General features: G+C 41.1%; 1 protein-coding gene across 2 annotated transcripts in view; it reads left to right on the top strand.

Moving 5' to 3' along the window:
- The window catches only part of sugct (succinyl-CoA:glutarate-CoA transferase), a 370194-nt gene extending 347149 nt beyond the window's left edge, over nucleotides 1-23045 (top strand). Inside the window, exon 13 of one of the 2 annotated variants that reach the window (XM_060922511.1) lies at nucleotides 19683-23045. In XM_060922511.1, coding sequence (XP_060778494.1) covers nucleotides 19683-19846 — 164 coding nt within the window. In that variant the 3' untranslated portion in view covers nucleotides 19847-23045. The remainder of the gene's footprint in view (nucleotides 1-19682) is intronic. The other variant, XM_060922510.1, reaches the window with a different exon arrangement.
- Nucleotides 23046-23986: the final 941 nt, after the last annotated feature.

The following is a 23986-nucleotide window of genomic DNA, read 5'->3' as shown; positions in this document are numbered from 1 at the left end:
ATATCCCAGTTACTTTTTATTCAATATTAATAACAATAAACCTTCAGAATGAATACAAAGCTCCAATGTTTGACAAAAACACAAAGTGTCACTCTAATGTTCTGAATTGTACTCCATGACAGCTTTTTTTTAGCCTGGCAAGCCAGACTAAATGTGAATATTTAGTCTGGCCTCGATCCGTAGACATTTCCGACGGGTGTGGGAGGAACAAACCGCTGTCTTTCAAACTGTGTCTGTGCGTATAGGCCAACGCTCTGACCAATCAGCGCAACAGTGACTGTGACGTAGTCAGAGCGACAGAAAGCAGTGGGGGAGACCTTGAAATAAATAATTTTTCAAAATGCGTATTAATTAATAAACAGGTTCTAGATATTAAGAAGTTTGGAGATAATGACCACAAGTTTGGAGTCTGTACCACATACTTAACATACACTCTTATTTTTTTCAAGTGTTTTTCAAGTGTTTGCTTAAACTGTTTTTGAGAGTTTTTATTTAGTGGTGTTTGGTGAAATAATTTCCCTTAAATTTAAAATAACGGGAAAATAAGAAACAATCAAAAAGTAATGTTTCAAAGCTGTTTATTAATTCTTTGTACTGCACAAACTAGCCCCATCCTTTTGGCTCCGAGCGGAGCCAGCTGGTAGATCAGACTTTTGCCATAGCCGGTCGGCAAAACAGCGAAAACGTCCTTCTTGAAAAGGAATGAGCGGAGAGCCTCTTCCTGCTCATGTTTCAACGAAAACTCCAAGTCTAATTCTTCTAAAACTGATTCCAAAGCGGAGTCAAACGCGCGCTATTCACTAGCCGTAGCCATCTTTCCTGTTGTGCTTTCTCCAGCGTCGCGCAGCTTTGTCGTCACTCCTGCAAAAGCCAGCCCAAAGAATCCAAACAAAAACCCTGCGTTGTGATTGGCGGGCACGATTTGATGCCCAGGGTGTTTTTGTTTATATGGTGCGAGGCTAGACCCACTCGCTAGGCAAAAATATTTTTGGCCGCTAGGCGGGTGGGTCTAGTTTACTAGGCTAAGCTTTTTTAGCAGTCTGCACCAATACCTCACTAGGCTGCATGTCACAGCAAGTGTCTGTGTTGATCTTGCCGGAGTGCCCATTCAGAATCTTTTCAGGTCTATTGAAAGTCGCTCAGGTGGAAATACACGTTTCAAACAAAATGTTACTTCACGGTTGGCGGGATTCTCGCAATGCAGTGTGCGCATGATCAAAAGTGGAACGAAGTCTCGCTACCACAAGATAACGCGCGATTTTATAAGACTCTTTACTGGCTGTTTGTGCTGTCTGTGGTGTACAGTACGTTTGTAAATGTTATGCGTTCTTTTATCATCATAGGAATTGATTATAGCTCTAAATAAATATTGAAGTTTTTTTTAAAGAATCCGTATAACTTTATTTGTATGCCTGTATACTACGTTTATTGAATCAAATCCGTATAAAATACGGACATTCCGTATAGATTGACATGTATGAGGAAGTCCGTGTGAGCATGCTTAGGTTTACCTTTCGGTGTCGTTGTCATCTTCTTTTGGGTTTTACGGCAGCTGACATCCAGTGTTGCATTACTGCCATCTACAGGTTTACCTTTGACCGTGCAGTGACAGTTACATCATTCTGTTGCTAAATGAACAGCTGATCACACCGAGGTCCTCGCTGACCGCTGATATTTATTAGTTTGGTCCTGCGTTTCCTTTCCTTTGCAACATACCGGTAACATCTTTTCTTCTCACTTTCCGTTACTGTAGTCAGTCTTTCATGTTTCATTCGCATCCTCTATTTTTCTCTTCTGTTTCAAATTTGTATACCGCAATGCCTTGCGCGAACGGGGAAAGCCCACCACGTGATGCATGACATAGTATCTTGGATTGTGTCACGGTGAAGCAAGAAATAATAGTGCAGAATGTAGGGCCACGTGGCTCTAAATTCATTAGTTGTTCTATTTAAAAAAAATAAATAAATAAAATTGGAAGTCTGTGATTCGAATTCAGTAGCTTTCAGTCCACAAAACAAACATAACTGGGTGTTGGGAAAATTATTTTTATGACCTAAACCTGAAAAATCTGAAAGGCAGTCTACCTTTAAAGGAACAGTCCACCGTACTTCCATAATGAAATATGCTCTTATCTGAATTGAGACGAGCTGCTCCGTACCTGTCCGAGCTTTGCGCGACCTCCCAGTCAGTCAGACGCAGTCAGACGCGCTGTCACTCCTGTTAGCAATGTAGCTAGGCTCAGCATGGCCAATGGTATTTTTTGGGGCTGTAGTTAGATGCGACCAAACTCTTCCGCGTTTTTCCTGTTTACATAGGTTTATATGACCAGTGATATGAAACAAGTTCAGTTACACAAATTGAAACGTAGCGATTTTCTATGCTATGGAAAGTCCGCACTATAATGACAGGCGTACTAACACCTTCTGCGCACTTCGGCAGCGCATTGATATCTGAGCTCCGTATCAATGCGCTGCCAAAGCGCGCAGAAGGTGTTAGTACGCCTGTCATTATAGTGCGGACTTTCCATAGCATAGAAAATCGCTACGTTTCAATTTGTGTAACTGAACTTGTTTCATGTCACTGGTCATATAAACCTATGTAAACAGGAAAAATGCGGAAGAGTTTGGTCGCATCTAACTACAGCCCCAAAAAATACCGTTGGCCATACTGAGCCTACGGTAGCTACATTGCTAACAGGAGTGACAGCGCGTCTGACTGCGTCTGACTGACTGGGAGGTCGCGCAAAGCTCGGACAGGTACGGAGCAGCTCGTCTCAATTCAGATAAGAGCATATTTCATTATGGAAGTACGGTGAACTGTTCCTTTAATGTCGCTTTTCTGAATCAGTTTTTATTTTTAATTTTTTTATTCTGATGCTCTGTAGGCCAACTGGCCAGTCAGTTGCCAGCCTCTTATGAGGCTGTCTGCATTTATCAAGACCACACTTTATCTACCGCCAGCTTGCGATGCCTTTCACAGCTTCCCCAAACAACCACTCACATGTATGGGAATTTAGTGTAGCCAGTTAACCTGCATGTCTTTGGACTGTGGGGGAAACCAGAGCACCCAGAGGAAACCCACACAGACACGGGGAGAACATGCAAACTCCACACCAAAAGGCCCTCATCAGCTGTGAGGTTCGAACTCAGAACCTTCTTGCTGTGAGGCGACAGTGCTAACCACTACACCTCCATGCCACCCTGCAACTCAGTATCACTTCAAAATATTAGCACAGAAAATCCATCTTCTCTACGTATTTCTAACACTAATTCGTAAAATAAATGAATGAAACCAAAGTATTGAAATGAAACAAATTGTAAGTTTCTCTCATGAGCCTCTTTGTAAATCAAGTGACCCCACATGGGCGCTAGTTTGGAGACCCCTGCCTTAAGGCCTCTAAACTTTATAGCATTGTGTGTGAGGTTTTATTTTAGTTTTAAGTGTCAACCTTAAAGAACCCGAAAAGGACACGTGAAGAGACTTTTTTTTTCTGTAGTGCAGAAACTTCAGATCATCCCAAACTCAACCAATGAATGAATGAACAAAAGAGTGAATCAAATATGGACTAAAACAAAACCAGAAATGTTTTTTCAAAAGTAGAGAAACATGTTTGTGAGGTTCTACGGAGATCCTTGAAGGGTTCCCCCAGAGAGACAACACAAGAACCTTTTAAATTTTGGAAAAGTGCATGAGTTTTTATGCATCCCAATTTAAAACATAAAACTCAATGAACCCTTGAAGAACAAAGAAAAAAATTGAGTGTTAAAGCTTATTACCAAAAGGTTCATACCACATTATTTAAAAAAAAAAAAAAAGGAAAAGAAGAGGGAAGCAAGGACAGGAAACACTTTTCCAGGATTCAACATAGAACCTTTAAGGGTTCCCCAAATGGACAACTGAAGAATGTTTGGGACATCTAATTTTTTTTTTTTTTTAACACCTCTAAACCCCACATTTTTCCTTGCACAAAGCAACAATCATTATGTTGATTGACCGTGTGTTTTCGAACCATAGCTGATCCAAAAGGCCATAAATTAATGGGAAATCATTAAGATCAGCTGATTTTCACAGAATCTCCCGAGACTGGACCGGAAGATCCTGAAGGGGTGCATGACGTCACATGTGTAATAATTCAGGTATCAATTTCGTTCATGTGGTTGGACCAGTCTTGATATGGAATCATGTTTTGAAGAGAATTCTGATAGTGATTGGAATACTTATATGTTGGATGAAGGGGCAGATGATTATCAAGGATATTCCGGAGTAAATGGTTTTCTTTTCGAGCCCTGCAAGACAAGAAACTGCCAGTTCACTCAGTTCGCAACCGTCTTCCTCTGTAACATGCGAGCTGGAGAGAGAGAGAGAGAGAGTGGTTAGCACAGTTGCCTCACAGCAAGAAGGTTCCAGGTTCAAACCCAGCGGCCGGCGAGGGCCTTTCTGTGTGGAGTTTGCATGTTCTCCCCGTGTCTGCGTGAGTTTCCTCCGGGTGCTCCGGTTTCCCCCACAATCCAAAGACATGCAGTTACAACCCCAATTCCAAAAAAGTTGGGACAAAGTACAAATTGTAAATAAAAATGGAATGCAATGATGTGGAAGTTTCAAAATTCCATATTCTATTCAGAATAGAACATAGATGACATATCAAATGTTTAAACTGAGAAAATGTATCATTTAAAGAGAAAAATTAGGTGATTTTAAATTTCATGACAACAACACATCTCAAAAAAGTTGGGACAAGGCCATGTTTACCACTGTGAGACATCCGCTTTTCTCTTTACAACAGTCTGTAAACGTCTGGGGACTGAGGAGACAAGTTGCTCAAGTTTAGGGATAGGAATGTTAACCCATTCTTGTCTAATGTAGGATCCTAGTTGCTCAACTGTCTTAGGTTTTTTTTGTCGTATCTTCCGTTTTATGATGCGCCAAATGTTTTCTATGGGTGAAAGATCTGGACTGCAGGCTGGCCAGTTCAGTACCCTGGATGGGAGCATATGTTACTCTAGAACCTGGATATACCTTTCAGCATTGATGGTGTCTTTCCAGATGTGTAAGCTGCCCATGCCACACGCACTAATGCAACCCCATACCATCAGAGATGCAGGCTTCTGAACTGAGCGCTGATAACAACTTGGGTCGTCCTTCTCCTCTTTAGTCCGAATGACACGGCGTCCCTGATTTCCATAAAGAACTTCAAATTTTGATTCGTCTGACCACAGAACAGTTTTCCACTTTGCCACAGTCCATTTTAAATGAGCCTTGGCCCAGAGAAGACGTCTGCGCTTCTGGATCACGTTTAGATACGGCTTCTTCTTTGAACTATAGAGTTTTAGCTGGCAACGGCGGATGACACGGTGAATTGTGTTCACAGATAATGTTCTCTGGAAATATTCCTGAGCCCATTTTGTGATTTCCAATACAGAAGCATGCCTGTATGTGATGCAGTGCCGTCTAAGGGCCCGAAGATCACGGGCACCCAGTATGGTTTTCCGGCCTTGACCCTTACGCACAGAGATTCTTCCAGATTCTCTGAATCTTTTGATGATGGTATGCACTGTAGATGATGATATGTTCAAACTCTTTGCAATTTTACACTGTCGAACTCCTTTCTGATATTGCTCCACTATTTGTCGGCGCAGAATTAGGGGGATTGGTGATCCTCTTCCCATCTTTACTTCTGAGAGCCGCTGCCACTCCAAGATGCTCTTTTTATACCCAGTCATGTTAATGACCTATTGCCAATTGACCTAATGAGTTGCAGTTTGATCCTCCAGCTGTTCCTTTTTTGTACCTTTAACTTTTCCAGCCTCTTATTGCCCCTGTCCCAACTTTTTTGAGATGTGTTGCTGTCATGAAATTTCAAATGAACCAGTATTTGGCAGGAAATTTCAAAATGTCTCACTTTCGACATTTGATATGTTGTCTATGTTCTATTGTGAATACAATATCAGTTTTTGAGATTTGTAAATTATTGCATTTGGTTTTTATTTACAATTTGTACTATGTCCCAACTTTTTTGGAATCAGGGTTGTAGGTTAACGTGGGGCGGCCTTGGGCTGAGGTGCCCTTGAGCAAGGTACCTGACCCCTGACTGCTCCCCGGGCGCCCTGGTGTGGCTGCCCACTGCTCTGTGTGTGTGTGTGTGTGTGTGTGTGTGTGTGTGTGTGTGTGTGTGTTCACTGCTTCAGATGGGTTAAATGCAGAGGATGAATTTCACTGTGCTTGAAGTGTGCATGTGACCAAATAAAGGTTTCTTCTTCTAGATCGATGTGCAGAATGCGGTGGTTACCTTTCATCATGTTTTCCTGAGCAAAACTAAAAACAAATCGAGTTGTAATATTGCAGTTTCAGAGCATTTAACACGTTTCAGTTAATAATTAATGATGATTGCATGCACATTTTTCTTCCTGTTAAAGTGCATCAGATATGATAAGATCAGATGTCGCGAGCATGTAATTGCTCATAATCCTGCATCTGGTGCACTGTGTGTGTGTGTGTGTGTGTGTGTGATAATAGGGCAATCGACAAACTGTTCAAATGTCAGATCAAATGTCATTTATTCAATAAATGGGTTTCTTTTTTGCTCCAGTAATTCCCATGTGGTCGTTCTGGTGGTGATGAACACTTGATGAATCAGATTTATGATTAGTAGGCGACACAAAATCTGCCCACTTCATTTGCACAAACCTCACCCACTGTCACTTTAGATTAGTGTCATTCCTCGGAAATTCGTGAACTGAATATCCCGTTGTATGTGGATTCAAACATCCAAACACAACGCAGTGCTTTCCCATTGTTATTTTTGTAAGATTCCAACAACAGTATCCAATTTCAGCGAGTAAACAAGCACAGAGTCAGATGAACTGAACTGACCCAGATAACCGGGGTTCCACACGTGACGTCATGTGAGATTAGCCCTGAGGCAAGGCCGCCTTTTTCCCGGGATCCGGAAGCTGTGATTTATCGATAGTTTTGTGCTTGATAATAAAATAACAAATAATTAATATTATTTTCCCCCGCTTTATTAATTCATTTTGGTCATTACTAATTATATATATTCATTTTAAAAGCATGACAAAAAGGCATTACATACACTTTAAGTATGTATGAGAAGTTTCCCCAGAGACACAAATGAGGAACCCGTAAGGTTCCTATATCTTAAACATGTATCAGTTTTTAATGCATCCCTAAACCATAGAACTCGATGAAGACTTAAAAACCCTTGAAGAACCTTTTTTTTTTTGCTCGGTTTTTTTTTTCCCGACCGTCTTCTAAATATGTCACTTCATTTCGACTCAACCCAAAAAGTTAAGGGTTATTGGATACTTTAGGGTTCTTCGTTTCCAGAAAAGGGTTCCACTCGCTTTCTACTTGCTTTCGTCTGTGTGAAAAATTGATGATGCTTGTACAAACGTACTATGTTCCTGACCAAGCATCAATTTAGAGCCTAAAATATGATCAGACTCTCTTATATAACCCACTTTAGAACACCCCACTGCCATGAAATATGTTATTCATGATTTCGTGCTATTAATATATTATGATCCAGTGACATATAAGGATCTCCTGAAGATCTGAAGATCCTAATGAGACTCTGGTTCTCTCTGCATGAGGATTCAGATTGCCTCGAAGCCAAAATGAGTTTGGATTTTAAATCCATAGTGCCTGTCTCCTTGTTAGTAAACATAACCCATAATTAATTTGGACAATCATCATTTCCTGATTTGTCTGAGTGTATTGAACTCAAAGGCACAAGTAATTTTATCTTCATGGCGTCCAGCCCGTTTTACATATGTTCTCCTGGATCATCCATGTATGAAAATGAACATCAGGAACCAGTTATAAATGGTGCCCATAGGCAAGAGACAGAGATGTGGCTCCTTGATATAAAATGGCTCCTTTAATGCAGGCTTTTCTTTTACTTGTCTCACATAATCTCACATATTGTGCCACGACGAAGAACTAACATAAATACCACTTCATGTGACTCATCCATGTTTTGAGATTCCTTCTGTCCTGGAGTTCAGAAGGAATAAATACTGGAAGTTAAAGCATCAGAGCATGTTTCTGGAGTACCGGTAATCCGCGGTGTCTGCGGTGGGTTTGACCTATTAGTATGTTGGAGAAACACAAAGCACAGAGGAAGGAAGTGCTAAAGGCCTCTTCTGCATATTAAAGTAGTCGGGGGGGTCACAACCTTTCATTGCGTGAAATGATTTATGAATGTAAGTCTTTCACTCTTGGTTTGTTCACTGAACAAGCATCTGCCTTGGATATTTTGTCAGAAGAGGATTGGTAATTAGTTTCAGCAAAATTAATGAGGCTTCGGCAAGTAAAGATGGAAACGGGTATATGCTAATGCCGCCTAATGATTGCAATAGCATGACTACAAGGAAATGAGTCACACACGATGATTGCCTAGTGTCATCCATTTTTATCAAATATATTTCATTAATTTTCTAAATGGATGTTTCAACCTGTTTCCAAACACCTTGCACCAGGTTACAAAAGTGTAAGGAATGAAGCCTTTCCATGTATTCATTTGGAAAACACTTGGGGATGTGCTGTTATCGGAAAATAATCAAGAATGTGGTGTTTACGACTGTGTTGCATCACCTCTACTTTTAACAACACTCTGTAAATGTTTGGGAACTGAGGAGAACAATTGCTGTAGTTTTGAAAGAGAAATGTTGTCCCTTTTTTGCCTGATATACTATTTCAGTTGCTCAACAGTTCGGGGTCTCCTTTGTCATATTTTGCGCTTCATAATGCACCAAAAGTTTTAAATGGGAGACAGGTCTGGACTGCAGGCAGGCCAGTTTAGCACCTGGACTCTTTTACTACAGAGCCATGCAGTTTTAGTCTGTGCAGAAAGTGGTTTAGCGTTGTCTTGCTGAAATAAGGAAGGCCTTTCCTGAAAATATGTCATCTGGATGGCAGCATATTGCTCTGAAATGTGTATATATCATTCAGCATTAATGATGCCTTCCCAGATGTACAAGCTACCCATGTCATGTGCACTAATGCACCCTCATACCATCACAGATGCTGGCTTTTGAACTGTGCACTGATAACAAGCCGGATGGTCCCCCTCCTCTTTAGCCTGGAGGACATGGTGTCCATGATTTCGAAAAAGATTTTCTACTTTTGATTTGTCAGACCTCGGGACAATTTCCCACTTCGCCTCAGTCCACTGTAAAAGAGCTCGGGCCCAGAGAAGGTGGAGGTGTTTCTGGATATTGTTTATATCTGGTTTTAACCTGCATTTGTGGATGCAGTAATGAAATGTTTTCACAGACGATGGTTTTCTGAAGCGTTCCTGAGCCCATACAGTGATTTCCGCTACAGACACGTGTCTGCTTTTAATGCAGTGTCGCCTGAGGGCCTGAAGAACACAGGCATCCAATGTCAGTTTTCACCCTTGTCTCTTGCATACAGAGATTCCTCCAGATTCTCTGAATCTTTTAATGATATTATGTACCATAGATGATGTGATCCCCAAATTCTTTGCAATTTTACATTGAGGAACGTTATTCTTAAATTGTTGCACTGTTTGGCCACACAGTCTTTCACAGAGCGATGAACCCCTCCCCATCATTACTTCTGAGAGACTCCGCCTCTCTGGGATGCTCTTTTTATACCCAATCATGTTACTGACCTGTTACCAATTAACCTAATTATTTAGGGGGGGTCAGTTTTTTGTTGCCCCTGTCCCAACTTTTGTGAAACATGTTGCTGGCACTAAATTCAAAATGAGCATATATTTAAAAAAAAAAAAAACAATAAGATTTCTCAGCTTCAACATTTGATATGTTGTCTTTGTTCTATTTTCAGTGAAATATAAGGTTCCCATGGCTTGCAAATCAAAGCATTCTGTTTTTATTTACATTTTTACACAGCGTCCCAACTTTTTTTGGAATTGGTGTTGTACATTATAACAGCTGTAAACAGTCCTTTCCTCCACAATTTCACTTTGTTCTATCTTGAAGTCAAAATCTTCATCTGTTCTTGAAGACCACCCCATATTGGATAACTTAGTTACAGCTTTCTTTACCTGACACTGGAGACTCCTTCCAAAAATATTGAGTAAATGTCTCCTCACTGAAAACATCCACATGTTGAGAAATACACACTTTTTTTTAAAAGCTGTTTGTGTGAAGTGTCTGCTGTACAAGTCCTTCTATTAGTCATTACTATAAAAATGATACATTAGAGAGTGCATTAATATACAACTAGGATTTGAGTTCAACCTGACACTATGGTCAGAGCTTCTGTTCTAGAGAGTTAAATAAACACCTTCTGACCACTTCTAAGTTATGAGCAATATTGTGTGTCCATGTGAACTTTCACAGCCTGGATGGAATACCAATAGTCTGAGAAACAGCAATCATAGTTCAATTTAAATTTGAAAACAACAACAACAACAACAAAAAACATATATTTGGGATGGATTCATTGCACTGTTGGGATTTAATGATCATTTTGAACTCACTACTATCTAGGGAAGGGCGGCACGGTGGTGTAGTGGTTAGCACTGTCGCCTCACAGCAAGAAGGTCCTGGGTTTGAGCCCAGTGGCTGGCGAGGGCCTTTCTGTGTGGAGTTTGCATGCTGTCCACATGGGTTTCCCCCAAAGGCATGCAGGTTAGGTTAATTGGTGGCTCTAAATCGACCGTAGGTGTGAATGTGAGCGTGAATGGTTGTCTGTGTCTATGTGTCAGCCCTGTGATGACCTGGCGACTGGTCCAGGGTGTATCCCGCCTCTTGCCCATAGTCAGTTGGGATAGGCTCCAGCTTGCCTGTGACCCTGTAGGATAGGATAAAGCAGCTAGAGATGATGAGATGAATACTTTCTTTCTTCTTTGCCTCTGCCTTTTATTAAATCAAATCTGAGGCTTTTGATTAATTCCTCGCTCTGCATTCTAACTTTTATTCTTGTTTTTTTTTATGTCTTTTTATATTTTAGCTTGGGCGGCACGGTGGTGTAGTGGTTAGCGCTGTCGCCTCACAGCAAGAAGATCCGGGTTCGACCCCCGTGGCCGGCAAGGGCCTTTCTGTGCGGAGTTTGCATGTTCTCCCCGTGTCCGCGTGGGTTTCCTCCGGGTGCTCCGGTTTCCCCCACAGTCCAAAGACATGCAGGTTAGGTTAACTGGTGACTCTAAATTGACCGTAGGTGTGAATGAGAGTGTGAATGGTTGTCTGTGTCTATGTGTCAGCCCTGTGATGACCTGGCGACTTGTCCAGGGTGTACCCCGCCTTTCGCCCGTAGTCAGCTGGGATAGGCTCCAGCTTGCTTGCAACCCTGTAGAAGGATAAAGCGGCTAGAGATAATGAGATGAGATATTTTAGCTTATTTTCTATTCTCTTACTATTTTTAATTGTACTTGAATGTCTATTTATAATGTGTTTTTCCCTCCGTCCATTCACCCCAACATACATTTTTTTTCTTTCAGCACGACCACAATGCATGATGGTATATATTGCTTGGTTAGTGACCATCGGTAGTACACTACTTTTCTGGGTGCATTGTGGGATACTATGAGTCCACTGTATAGGGTGTAATAATTCTCACTATACATTCAGACAGCACTGCAAAATGGCGAACTCACTATATAGTCTACTATATACAGTGGTGCTTGAAAGTTTGTGAACCCTTTAGAATTGTCTATATTTCTGCATAAATATGACCTAAAACATCATCAGATTTTCACACAAATCCTAAAAGTAGATAAAGAGAACCCAGTTAAACAAATGGGATAAAAATATTATACTGGGTCATTTATTTATTGAGAAAAACGATCCAATATTACATATCTGTGAGTGGCAAAAGTATGTGAACCTCTAGGATTAGCAGTTAATTTGAAGGTGAAATTAGAGTCAGGTGTTTTCAATCAATGGGATGACAATCAGGTGTGAGTGGGCATCCTGTTTTACTTAAAGAACAGGGATCTATCAAAGTCTGATCTTCACAACACATGTTTGTGGAAGTGTATCATGGTACGAACAAAGGAGATTTCTGAGGACCTCAGAAAAAGCGTTCTTGATGCTCACCAGGCTGGAAAAGGTTACAAAACCATCTCTAAAGAGTTTGGACTCCACCAATCCACAGTCAGACAGATTGTGTACAAATGGAGGAAATTCAAGACCATTGTTATCCTCCCCAGGAGTGGTCGACCAACAAAGATCACTCCAAGAGCAAGGCGTGTAATAGTCGGCGAGGTCACAAAGGACCCCAGGGTAACTTGTAAGCAACTGAAGGCCTCTCTCACATTGGCTAATGTTAATATTCATGGGTCCACCATCAGGAGAACACTGAACAACAATGGTGTGCATGGCAAGGTTGCAAGGAGAAAGCCACTGCTCTCCAAAAACAACATTGCTGCTTGTCTGCAGTTTGCTAAAGATCACGTGGACAAGCCAGAAGGCTATTGGAAAAATGTTTTGCAGATGGATGAGACCAAAATAGAACTTTTGGTTTAAATGAGAAGCATTATGTTTGGAGAAAGGAAAACACTGCATTCCAGCATAAGAACCTTATCGCATCTGTGAAACATGGTGGTGGTAGTATCATGGTTTGGGCCTGTTCTGCTGCATCTGGGCCAGGACGGCTCACCATCATTGATGGAACAATGAATTCTGAATTATACCAGCGAATTCTAAAGGAAAATGTCAGGACATCTGTCCATGAACTGAATCTCAAGAGAAGGTGGGTCATGCAGTAAGACTACAACCCTAAGCACACAAGTCGTTCTAACAAAGAATGGTTAAAGAAGAATAAAGTTAATGTTTTGGAATGGCCAAGTCAAAGTCCTGACCTTAATCCAATCGAAATGTTGTGGAAGGACCTGAAGTGAGCAGTTCATGTGAGGAAACCCACCAACATCCCAGAGTTGAAGCTGTTCTGTATGGAGGAATGGGCTAAAATTCCTCCAAGCCGGTGTGCAGGACTGATCAACAGTTACTGGAAACGTTTAGTTGCAGTTATTGCTGCACAAGGGGGTCACACCAGATACTGAAAGCAAAGGTTCACATACTTTTGCCACTCACAGATATGCAATATTGGATCATTTTCCTCAATAAATAAATGACCAAGTATAATATTTTTGTCTCATTCGTTTAACTTGGTTCTCTTTATCTACTTTTAGGACTTGTGTGAAAATCTGATGATGTTTTAGGTCATATTTATGCAGAAATATAGAAAATTCTAAAGGGTTCACAAACTTTCAAGCACCAGTATAGTGAGTAGTAAGTGATTTAGGACACAGGGGATGTCATACTGTTGATCATTTCAGCCACAAAATGACATAGAACTAAATTACTTTAACACATCACATGACCAAATACCTCACACCTGTTTCTTGTTACACTAATTACTAGTCCTATTTAATTTCCAGCTTCTTTGTGTTCCTGTAAAGCTTTTGTTGGGTTTCACCTTGATTACGTGTTATCTCATTTATCTATTATACCACATTGTGGTTTTTTGGTTGTTGTTGTTAATGTGCAGTTCTTCAGCAGAGAAGCCAAAATTATGAAATGATTCAGATTGCCTTAACTTTTCAGCTCAGTGACATTGCTAAAGTATGGACTCCAAGGCAAAATGTACTGAAAACCAGATTTACAAATCATCACCACCCCAATTACAGCAACGTCGCTTCAGAGAAATCTGGGTTTGAATTTTAAGAAATAAAAGATCAGGGTTTTTTTCTGACGTAATTCCGTTACTGGCTTTTCTTTCCTCATAAAACATCTTGCATTCAGAGTTAAACATAACCAATTTTTCTATGCTTAAAGGAGATACACAGAACCTTTATTTTTAAATACATTTCTGAGTGGATAGTATCTCCATCCTTGACTCTTGTATGCTGCATAAATAGGAATTAAAATATATATTTTTTTGAGAGTTAAAAATCGACCGCAAAGTTGGCATTGGAGCTGCCCCGCTGAGCCAGCCAGCCCTGAGTGTGTGATGTCACAGAGGTAACCGGTTTTAAGGCCTCGGCCTTTGACAGCTATAGACCAAAGTCATATAAATAAAAATTTATGATGAAAGTAAGAAATACCGTTACCGACTTGCTCAACTAAGACTGATTTGACTTCATTGATTGTGGGTTGACTCTCATTAAAACAGGATGGGTGTTATAACTTATGCAACATACATGTGCATGCATGCATTTTCACTGATAAAACATAAAAGGCTAATTAAATAATCAAATCTCATCTCATCTCATTATCTCTAGCCGCTTTATCCTTCTACAGGGTCGCAGGCAAGCTGGAGCCTATCCCAGCTGACTACGGGCGAAAGGCGGGGTACACCCTGGACAAGTCGCCAGGTCATCACAGGGCCGACACATAGACACAGACAACCATTCACACTCACACCTACGGTCAATTTAGAGTCACCAGTTAACCTAACCTGCATGTCTTTGGACTGTGGGGGAAACTGGAGCACCCGGAGGAAACCCACGCGGACACGGGGAGAACATGCAAACTCCACACAGAAAGGCCCTCGCCGGCCCCGGGGCTCAAACCCAGGACCTTCTTGCTGTGAGGCGACAGTGCTAACCACTACACCACCGTGCCGCCCTAAATAATCAAATGAACTGAGACAATCACATTCTGAAGCAAATTAAATAATCTTATACCGGTAACTTTAACACAATACAAGTTACATGTCTCGTCTTCTTCCGCTTATCCGCGGCCGTGTCGCAGAGGCAGCAGTCTGAGCATGGAAGCCCAAACTTTCCTTTCCACAGACACCTCAGCCAGCTCCTCGGGAAGAACACCGAGGCGTTCCCAGGCCAGCCGAGAGACATACAGTAGTCCCTCCAGCGTGTCCTGGGACTTCCCCGGGGCCTCCTCCCGGGGGGACATGCCTGGAACACCTCCCCAGGGAGGCGTCCAGGAGGCATCCGAAAGAGATGCCCGAGCCACCTCAGCTGATTCCTCTCGATGTGGAGGAGCAGCGGCTCTACTCTGAGCTCCTCCCAAGTGACTGTGCTTCTCACCCTGTCTCTAAGGGAGCGCCCAGCCACCCTGCGAAGGAAACTCATTTCGGCTGCTTGTATGCGCGATCTTGTTCTTTCGGTCATTGCCCAAAGCTCATGACCATAGGTGAGAGTCGGAACGTAGATCGACCAGTAAATTGAGAGCTTTGCCTTTTGGCTCAGCTCCTTCTTCACCATGACGGACCGGCAAAGTGACCGCATCACTGCAGAAGCCGCACCGATCCGCCTGTCGATCTCATGCTCTATCCTTCCCTAACTCGCGAACAAGATCCTGGGATACTTAAACTCCTCCACTTGAAACAGGACTTCTCCACCAACCTGGAGAGGGCAAGCCACCCTTTTCCGGTCAAGAACCATGGCCTGGGACTTGGAGGTGCTGATTCTCATCCCAGCCGCTTCACACTTGACTGCAAACTGCCCCAGTGCATGCTAAAGGTCCTGGTTTGAAGAAGCCAACAGGACAACTTCATCTGCAAAAAGCAGAGATGAAATCCTGTGGTTCCCAAACAGGATTCCTTCCGGCCCCTGACTGCACCTAGAAATTCTGTCCATAAAAATTATGAACAGAACCGGTGACAAAGGGCAGCCCTGCCGGAGTCCAACATGCACTGAGAACAGGTCTGACTTACTGCCGGCAATGCGAACCAGACTCCTGCTCCGTTTGTACAGCCCTTAACAAAGAGCCCCGAACCCCATACTCACAAAGCACCCCCCACAGAATACCACGAGGGACATGGTCGAATGCCTTCTCCAGATCCACAAAGCACATGTGGGCTGGTTGGGCAAACTCCCATGAACCCTTGAGCACCCTATGAAAGGTATAGAGCTGGTCCAGTGTTCCGCGACCAGGACGAAAACCGCATTGTTCCTCCTGGATCCGAGGTTTGACTATTTGCCGAATTCTCCTCTCCAGTACCCTGGAGTAAACCTTCCCTGGGAGGCTGAGAAGTGTGATTCCCCTATAATTGGAGCACACTCTCCGGTCCCCTTTCTTAAAAAGAGGGACCACCACCCCAGTCTGCCACTCCAGAGGCACTGTCCCCGACTGCCACGCAGTATTGCAGAGGTGTGTCAGCCAAGACAGCCCCACAACATCCAGAGACTTGAGATACTCAGGGCGGATCTCATCCACCCCCGGTGCCTTGCCACCAAGGAGCTTACTAACCACCTCAGTGACTTCAGCTTGGGTAATGGACGAGTCCACCCCTGAGTCATCAGCCTCCGCTTCCTCAATGGAAGACGTGACGGTGGGATTGAGGAGATCCTCGAAGTATTCCTTCCACTGCCCGACAGTGTCCCCAGTTGAGATCAACAGCTCCCCTCCCGCACTGTAAACAGTGTTGGCAGAGTACTGTTTCTCCCTCCTGAGGCGCCGGACGGTTTGCCAGAATTTCTTAGAGGCCGACCGATAGTCCTCCTCCATGGCCTCACCGAACGCCTCCCAGTTCCAAGTTTTTGCCTCCACAACTGCCCGAGCTGCGGCACGCCTGGCCTGCCGATACCCGTCAGCTGCCTCAGGAGTCCCAGAGGCCAACATGGCCTGATAGGACTCCTTCTTCAGCTTGACGGCATCTCTTACTTCCGGTGTCCACCACCGGGTTCGGGGATTGCCGCCACAACAGGCACCGGAGACCTTGCGGCCACAGCTCCGAACGCGGCTGTCGACAAGTTACATGTATTAATCTAAATGCAGGTAAACAACAAGTGGTGTTGTTTTTGTTGTTTTGTATCCAAATGAGAGTCGCATCTTACTCGTCTGTGTTCTCGCTTCTTGAAGGCTGACCTTGTGGCCGATTTGTTTTGAAACAATCTGACTTTCAGTTGTTCATTCAGTTCTCTGTTCATTCACTTCTTCCATGTAAGGGCGAGATATTGCTGCTGAGGCAAGCATATCCAGCAGAGAAATCAGACGGCTGGTCCACTCATTCTCCCTTTTTCCATACTGAGTACTCCACCATTACTGTTGGGCTCAGGCAATTACTAAAACATGGGACGGGACATCACTGGTTTTGGCAACAACCCTCGTCTCACACTTCGGGAGAACTGGTGCAACTGAAATTACTTTTCTTTTCATGTAGTTTTCTTTTCCTTTAATTGTTGGTACTGCACCCTCTTTCAACACGGGCTTATAGCCAGCGCTCCTCAACAGATCAGAGGTCTCGTATGAGTCTTCAGTAAAATGTGTAGAGCAGAGTAGAGACCACTTCATAGGCGCCCAATGTGCCCGTGAACTTCTCGCAAAACGCGTCCAAATCTTTGCAGTTTGAGTATTCTTGGGCCATGAATGCAACATAAATCCACTTTCTGTTGTGTTGCTGCACCCGCCAGCAACACATCTACGTGGCATGGTGATAAATTAGCTCAAAATGAAAGCTCGAAGTTGCTGTCAGCTCTGTGTTTTAGTATAGCGGAAATGGCGATGAGACCGATAGACTTCCTGCGGTGATGTCACAGATGTCAAGGTCATTCACTCAGACCGCTACCTATGTGAATCATTTTAATCATAAAAATTACTATATTAGATTTATTGTTAACGCTTAAAACTATTCCTGTGCCATTCTTGAGGTCTCAAGGCATTTATAAACAAAAAGTGAGGCCACGGTTCTGCGTATCTCCTTTAAGGGTCAAAAGATACCCCATACAGTGTGAATTTTTTATTTAATACCATTATCTTGAATACTGCAACTAAAAAAATCACCACATTTTTCTGTGAATGTAATTCCATTACCGAAGAACTACCCTAATGTTCTGTGCTTCTCCTTTTTTTGTTTGTCTCTTTTCTTTGATAAATACCTGCACTTTTATCCACTTCCCAATCCCTGTGCCTAGCAGACTAGTAATCTACACATATTAGAAATATCATTTTATAAATGTTGTTTAGGGGCGACACGGTGGTGTAGTGGTTAGCACTGTCGCCTCACAGCAAGAAGGTCCGGGTTTGAGCCCCGTGGCCGGCGAGGGCCTTTCTGTGTGGAGTTTGCATGTTCTCCCCGTGTCCGCGTGGGTTTCCTCCGGGTGCTCCGGTTTCCCCCACAGTCCAAAGACATGCAGGTTAGGTTAACTGGTGACTCTAAATTGACCGTAGGTGTGAATGTGAGTGTGAATGGTTGTCTGTGTCTATGTGTCAGCCCTGTGATGACCTGGCGACTTGTCCAGGGTGTACCCTGCCTTTCGCCTGTAGTCAGCTGGGATAGGCTCCAGCTTGCCTGCGACCCTGTAGAACAGGATAAAGCGGCTAGAGATAATGAGATGAGATGAAATGTTGTTTATCTGTTCAGTATAGTGGTCCGAAATGTTCCTTGAGCACGATATAATTTGGGCTTTTTCTTTTTGGATTTCTGTTCACTGATGAGGTTACAACTGATGTTTCTGAAAAGGGAACACAATAAAACCTCCAGTGCAGGGGAAATCCAGGGTGGAAAATCATGATTCATGATATGTAGCACATTGTTTATACAAGGGTTTGCATCATTTTATCCACCCCAATAAACCAGAATGTTGTATGGGGCATTTTTTTAGTCCTAGATATTTGTTTTTGTAAAATTCCCTTTGGTTGTCGCAAAAATATCCATATTATTGTAAGCAAACTAACAAATGCTGATTATTTAAAGCTGTTTTTAACTAAGTGGACATGATGAGAAAATTTCTAGAAATGTGATTGACATTTATTTCTAATGTTTATTGATTGTCTAAAAGTGTTGATTAAGCTCACAGATATAGGTTTAAGAGGAAAGTACATATTCATTCATTCATTCATTCATTCATCTTCAGTAACTGCTTTGTCCTGATCGGGATTTTGGTTGCTCTTTGGTGGAGCCAATCCTAATAACACTGCGAACAAGGTGGGACAGTTCCTCCCGGGTGGGATGCCAGTCATTCACAGGGCAAAGATAAATATATTTAACAGTTATTCCATGAAATCGAGTCGTACATGAGCTGATAGCTGACAAGGCGCATAGCACCGAGTTGGCTATAATACACGTACGACGAGATTGAGTGGAATAACTGTTTTATTCTATCCACATTCCCTGGATTTTGAGAAACAAAGCATTTTTATGTTTAGTTTTTGCAAATTTGATAAATAAAAGCTTTATGGAAAACATCCAACAAAATCATTTCCACTTAGACGGACTTCTTAAAAACTTATCAATGGCTGCACGAATTGACTTTAGTGTTGTTGTTTTTTGTAGAAAGTGCATCTTGCTGTCGTACCGAGGTATAGAATAGCTTTAGACATTTATTTAATTCTTCCTTGGATATTTCAGTTCTCTAATTTTCAATCTTCTTTGAGCTTTTGAACCAGTCTAAAAAAATTCAACAAATTTTAATGCTTAAAGATGAAGAATGTAAACAAACTGGCAAAACGACAGGAGCATTTTGTGAAAACTGTGATAATAATAACAATAATTCTTAAAAAATAAAAAGATATGTTCATTCCATATTTTGTTTTTGAGTCAAGTTTTTATTTCGTCCTCAGTTGGTTCAGCAACATGCTCCGCCATTTTGTTTTTCTCTACTCACTCTGTATGAGCTGATATCCTAATCATAGAGTAGCCAATCAGAGCGTCCGATTACTCATATCCACTGAATGTGGATAGAATGAAATCTAATCATTCTAATTATGAACAAAAAATATACATCGCTGAATCATTTTACAATTTCAGCTGTTTGTTTCTCGCAGGTCCGGCTGTCCGATTCAACAGTTTTGAGTTTGACAAGCCTACTCCGCCCCCTGTGATTGGTCAGCACACAGTCGAGGTCTTGAAGGGCATCCTGGGCTACAGTGATGATGTCATCAACCAACTGCTGGCTTCACGGACCGTTGCTCAAAATACAGTTTATTAATGCCAGTGAACAAAGCATGACGAAGCCCACTCCCAAAAAATGATCATACAGCCTCATCTTACCAAATAAACACTTGCTGCTCTAACACACACACACACGCACACCGACATGACACTGCAGGAGAAATATTGTTCCACCTCCCACACTCAACGGTTATGTTTTAGAAATTAATCGTCCAAAAAAAGCCAACTGAAAGCAAGCCGCAAATGTAACAATAACAACAGAATGACGCATGAGGAGCCTCGGAGGCTCTGGTCTGCCAGTTGGCGTGTCCACTGAAATGCGGTCTGGCTCTGTGACCTGTGCTCACATTTACATCACCTCACAGTCTTCTTCCTGTTTTATTGATCAATAACGTATGCAGACTCTCTGCTGGATAAGCTTTTAAATCAAATGTTCAGTTCAGTGGAATGGAAAGAAGGAAAATCTGTTCCTCAGTTCTTTGGGCTGTCTCGTCAGCTTTCAAGCTCACTTTTCATCACCATTTTGGCTAAATTCACAATCTCTCACTATACACCTAGTCGAGAGTGGAAATACCCTTCGGCACATGTGGAAATACCCTACGGTAAACAATAAACGGTACACCTCATAACGTTCGCCTAGTCTGAATTAAAGTGAAATTGAAATTGATCCAGTTTAACGCTCCACAAATTTAAGTGGATTAAAAAAAAATCAGGCAGAGGAGCATCTGTGACTGGAAACATATTGTCACTTCTTGTAATTAGTTCAGTCTAACCCTAATCTATAATAGAACTGCACTATGGTTCACCTGGAAGCAGACAAAGATAATCTCTCACAGGAAGTGTTTGACTTTGTCCGAGCGTGATTGATGTTTTTATATCTAAGAATCCAAGCCAAGAAGCCTTTATTTGTCACACGTACACTCAAGCACAGACTTAAGCGCACAGTGAAATTTAACCTCTGCATTTAACCGATCAGAAGCAGTGAACACACACATGCACACACAAGTGAGCAATGAACACACACACCTACCCAGAGCAGGACCCATACCCAGAACATGTCCAAACGAATCACACTGAGAAGGTACCGTTCATTTTATTCATGTTTAATGCAAACAAAAGAGTAGTCTTAGTCATGTGCTTTCATTTTCAATCAGAATTATTCAAAAAAAATCATTAGATTTTTTTAAACTTATTGTTAGGGTTTTTTTTTCTTTTAGGTTCAGCTTCTGCGGTGAATTTGCCACCAACATTTTTTTTTTATTATTAATTATTATTTTATTTGATTTTTTAGCTTCAGCTTCTGTGGTGAATTTGCCACCAACATTTTTTATTACTATTTATTTTATTTTATTTGTTTGGTTTTTTTAGCTTCAGTTTCTGTGGTGAATTTACCACCAAGGTTTTTTTTTACTTTCTGGTAAACATTTCGAATTATATGCAGGATTATATTTAGCAGCAGTGATGTCAGGCCTAGGAAAGTACCAAATTAAATTTGCCTGAAAGCTTATGTCAGCTACCCTTTTACCCCAGCTGCTGAAACTGAGCTGACGACTTTCCTGCTCATACACCCTCTTTGTTTCTGAGCGTGAGCAAAATTCCAATTAGTTTGATTTTTTTTAACCATTTTACATGCACTATTTTTGTCATTATCTTCTATAGTGATTTTTTTTTTTTTTTTTTTTTTAGCTAAACAGTAAAAAAGTAAGAATTGTACGACGGAGCATTAGGGCCATTCATGAAGGAGAAGATATTTTTTGATATGACGAGATTAAAGTCAACATGTCGACATTAAACTCGAAATTCCGAGAATAAAGTTGAAATTGGATGTCGACTTTAATCTTGATGGGTCGACTTTAAACTTGGAAATGTTTATAAAGTTGATGTCAAGTCGACTTTAATCTCGACAAATACGTTAAATGTCGAGAAAAAAAGTTTATTTTTTTTCTGAGTTTTGCATGCAGAGAGAGCACTGCTCCACACTGAATCAGACCAAGTACTCAACATGCCACCCGTGGACAATTTGGTGAAATTATACTTTGGTATTGGATTAAGCAACAAAGAAATACTCGCTGTTTTAGCGCAGAACCACGGTGTGGTAATAAGTATTAGGACGCTGAAAAGATTGTGCCAAAAACTCCGTCTTTTTAGGAGGAAAAACTACACCGACTTAGAGGAAGTGGCCGCATTCTTGCAAAGCGCAATATCTTCTCCTTCATGAATGGCCCTCATGCTCCTGTCAACATGTCGAGTTTAAAGTCGACCCATCAAGATTAAAGTCGACATCCAATTTCAACTTTATTCTCGGAATTTCGAGTTTAATGTCGACATGTTGACTTTAATCTCGTCATATCAAAAAATATCTTCTCCTTCATGAATGGCCCTAATGCTCCGTCGTAGAATTGGCACAATGACTACACTACAAATAATTTTCTAATGAATCATTTGATTATCTAATTTGTACATTTTTATCATACTCATGACACACGGGCACATTGAAAAGAAGCCAAGACTAGTTTCTGATAATGTTTTGGGTTGTTGTTGTTTTTTTTTCGTGTTTGTATGATAAAATCTCACAATGTTATAAATGGATAAATAACACAAGGTTGACTTGGTGGTCTTGCTGGCAGAACTTATATCCATCAACTGTGAATAAGCCACTCTCCTGATAAGTGTCGCTTTTTTAAACTAGCTGGAAGTAGCAGTGAAGTGCCCGTAAACTACGATTTACACACAAACTACGATTTTACATCATTTTGCTTGCTTTCCTTGAACATCATGCTGCTAGAAATACATACAGAATAAATCAGCACACCACAAAGTGACTTACAGCTTATTCAGAAAATAAAAGGAAGTGGAAGCTTGACTGTCATTTGGACACATTTTTCTTTCCCGAGCACTAGTATTGTTCACGAGTTTGTTTACTTTGCCAGGAAGATGTCCACCCATGCACTACAGATCAGGTGGGAAAAAGGAGGATTTGTAGCTTTATATTTTAAATATCGGAATTAATTAAACTGTGTAATTTATATTTAAATTGAATTATTAAAATTTGTGATGTGATGTATATTTCTTGTATTTATCATAAATTCATAAATGTGTGTTTAATGACAATTTTTTTCAAGATTTGAAACCATGTCGCAAGGGGCTTTACTGTATGTTAAACGTTTTCATAATCTCAGGTAACGTTTAAGCTAATTAATAACATACAGTGTTGCAGAATTAATAATATTAAAAAGATACAATATTTCCAATGACCATTAAAATATTTGAGTATTTTGGTTTTATTGTAATGTCAAATGTTTTTGAATTAATGTTAAAAGTAGAAAGTTTTTGTTAAATGTAAACACACCTTGACCAACAAAACACAACTGTAGTAATTAAATCTGAGTACACACTACATGATTTTTGACCTGATTTCCCTTATTTCCCAGTTTCCCAGTGCCCCACGGCCAAGCAAGCAACACAGTGTGAGCTGATGAATGATGCAGTTTCTCAGCCCAAAGCGCCAATATTTTCAAGCATGTTTAATATTTTTGGCAAAGAATTGCGTAGTGTAAAGCCATCTGTGACTTGTTGCAAGTACAACAATGAAAAACAGCCAATAAGAGTCAAAGAGGAAATCAGATTCATCTGCCCCCCCCCATACACTGTAGATTAAATCCTGTTTATTAACCATCAATTTTTGTAGGAAAACAAAGACAAAATGTGATATATATATATATATATATATATATATATATATATATATATATATATATATATATATATATATATGTGTGTGTGTGTGTTATTCTATAATTCAGGGAACATTTCACATCTCTGAGATAAACCTTTTGTTATTTTCCACAAAAGAAAGCTTTATTGAATCAGTTTTGAACAGTAATGCAAATTATGAAAAACTTCAACCAACAGCAACACTTGCTGTACATTTCAGACCCAATTTATCCATAAAACATTAACTAAATGACTCCCACCCCTCCCCCCACATTATTGGCTCTTCGACTCCTGATTTATCCATTCAACTCGAATAAAGATGAAGTGATTCAGTCTAACAATCTGTTTTGGGGGGCTTATTCTATTAACTGTTCTAAAATCAATTGCATAGAAAGTCTATTTTCTGTGTTATGTGAAATTTCAGTCATTTTTTTTGTCCATCCCAATGTTCTCGTCAACTCTG

The sequence above is a fragment of the Neoarius graeffei genome, chromosome 5 (assembly GCF_027579695.1).
Source record: "Neoarius graeffei isolate fNeoGra1 chromosome 5, fNeoGra1.pri, whole genome shotgun sequence".
Lineage (NCBI taxonomy): Eukaryota > Metazoa > Chordata > Actinopteri > Siluriformes > Ariidae > Neoarius > Neoarius graeffei.
This window is presented reverse-complemented; position numbering and strand designations above follow the sequence as displayed.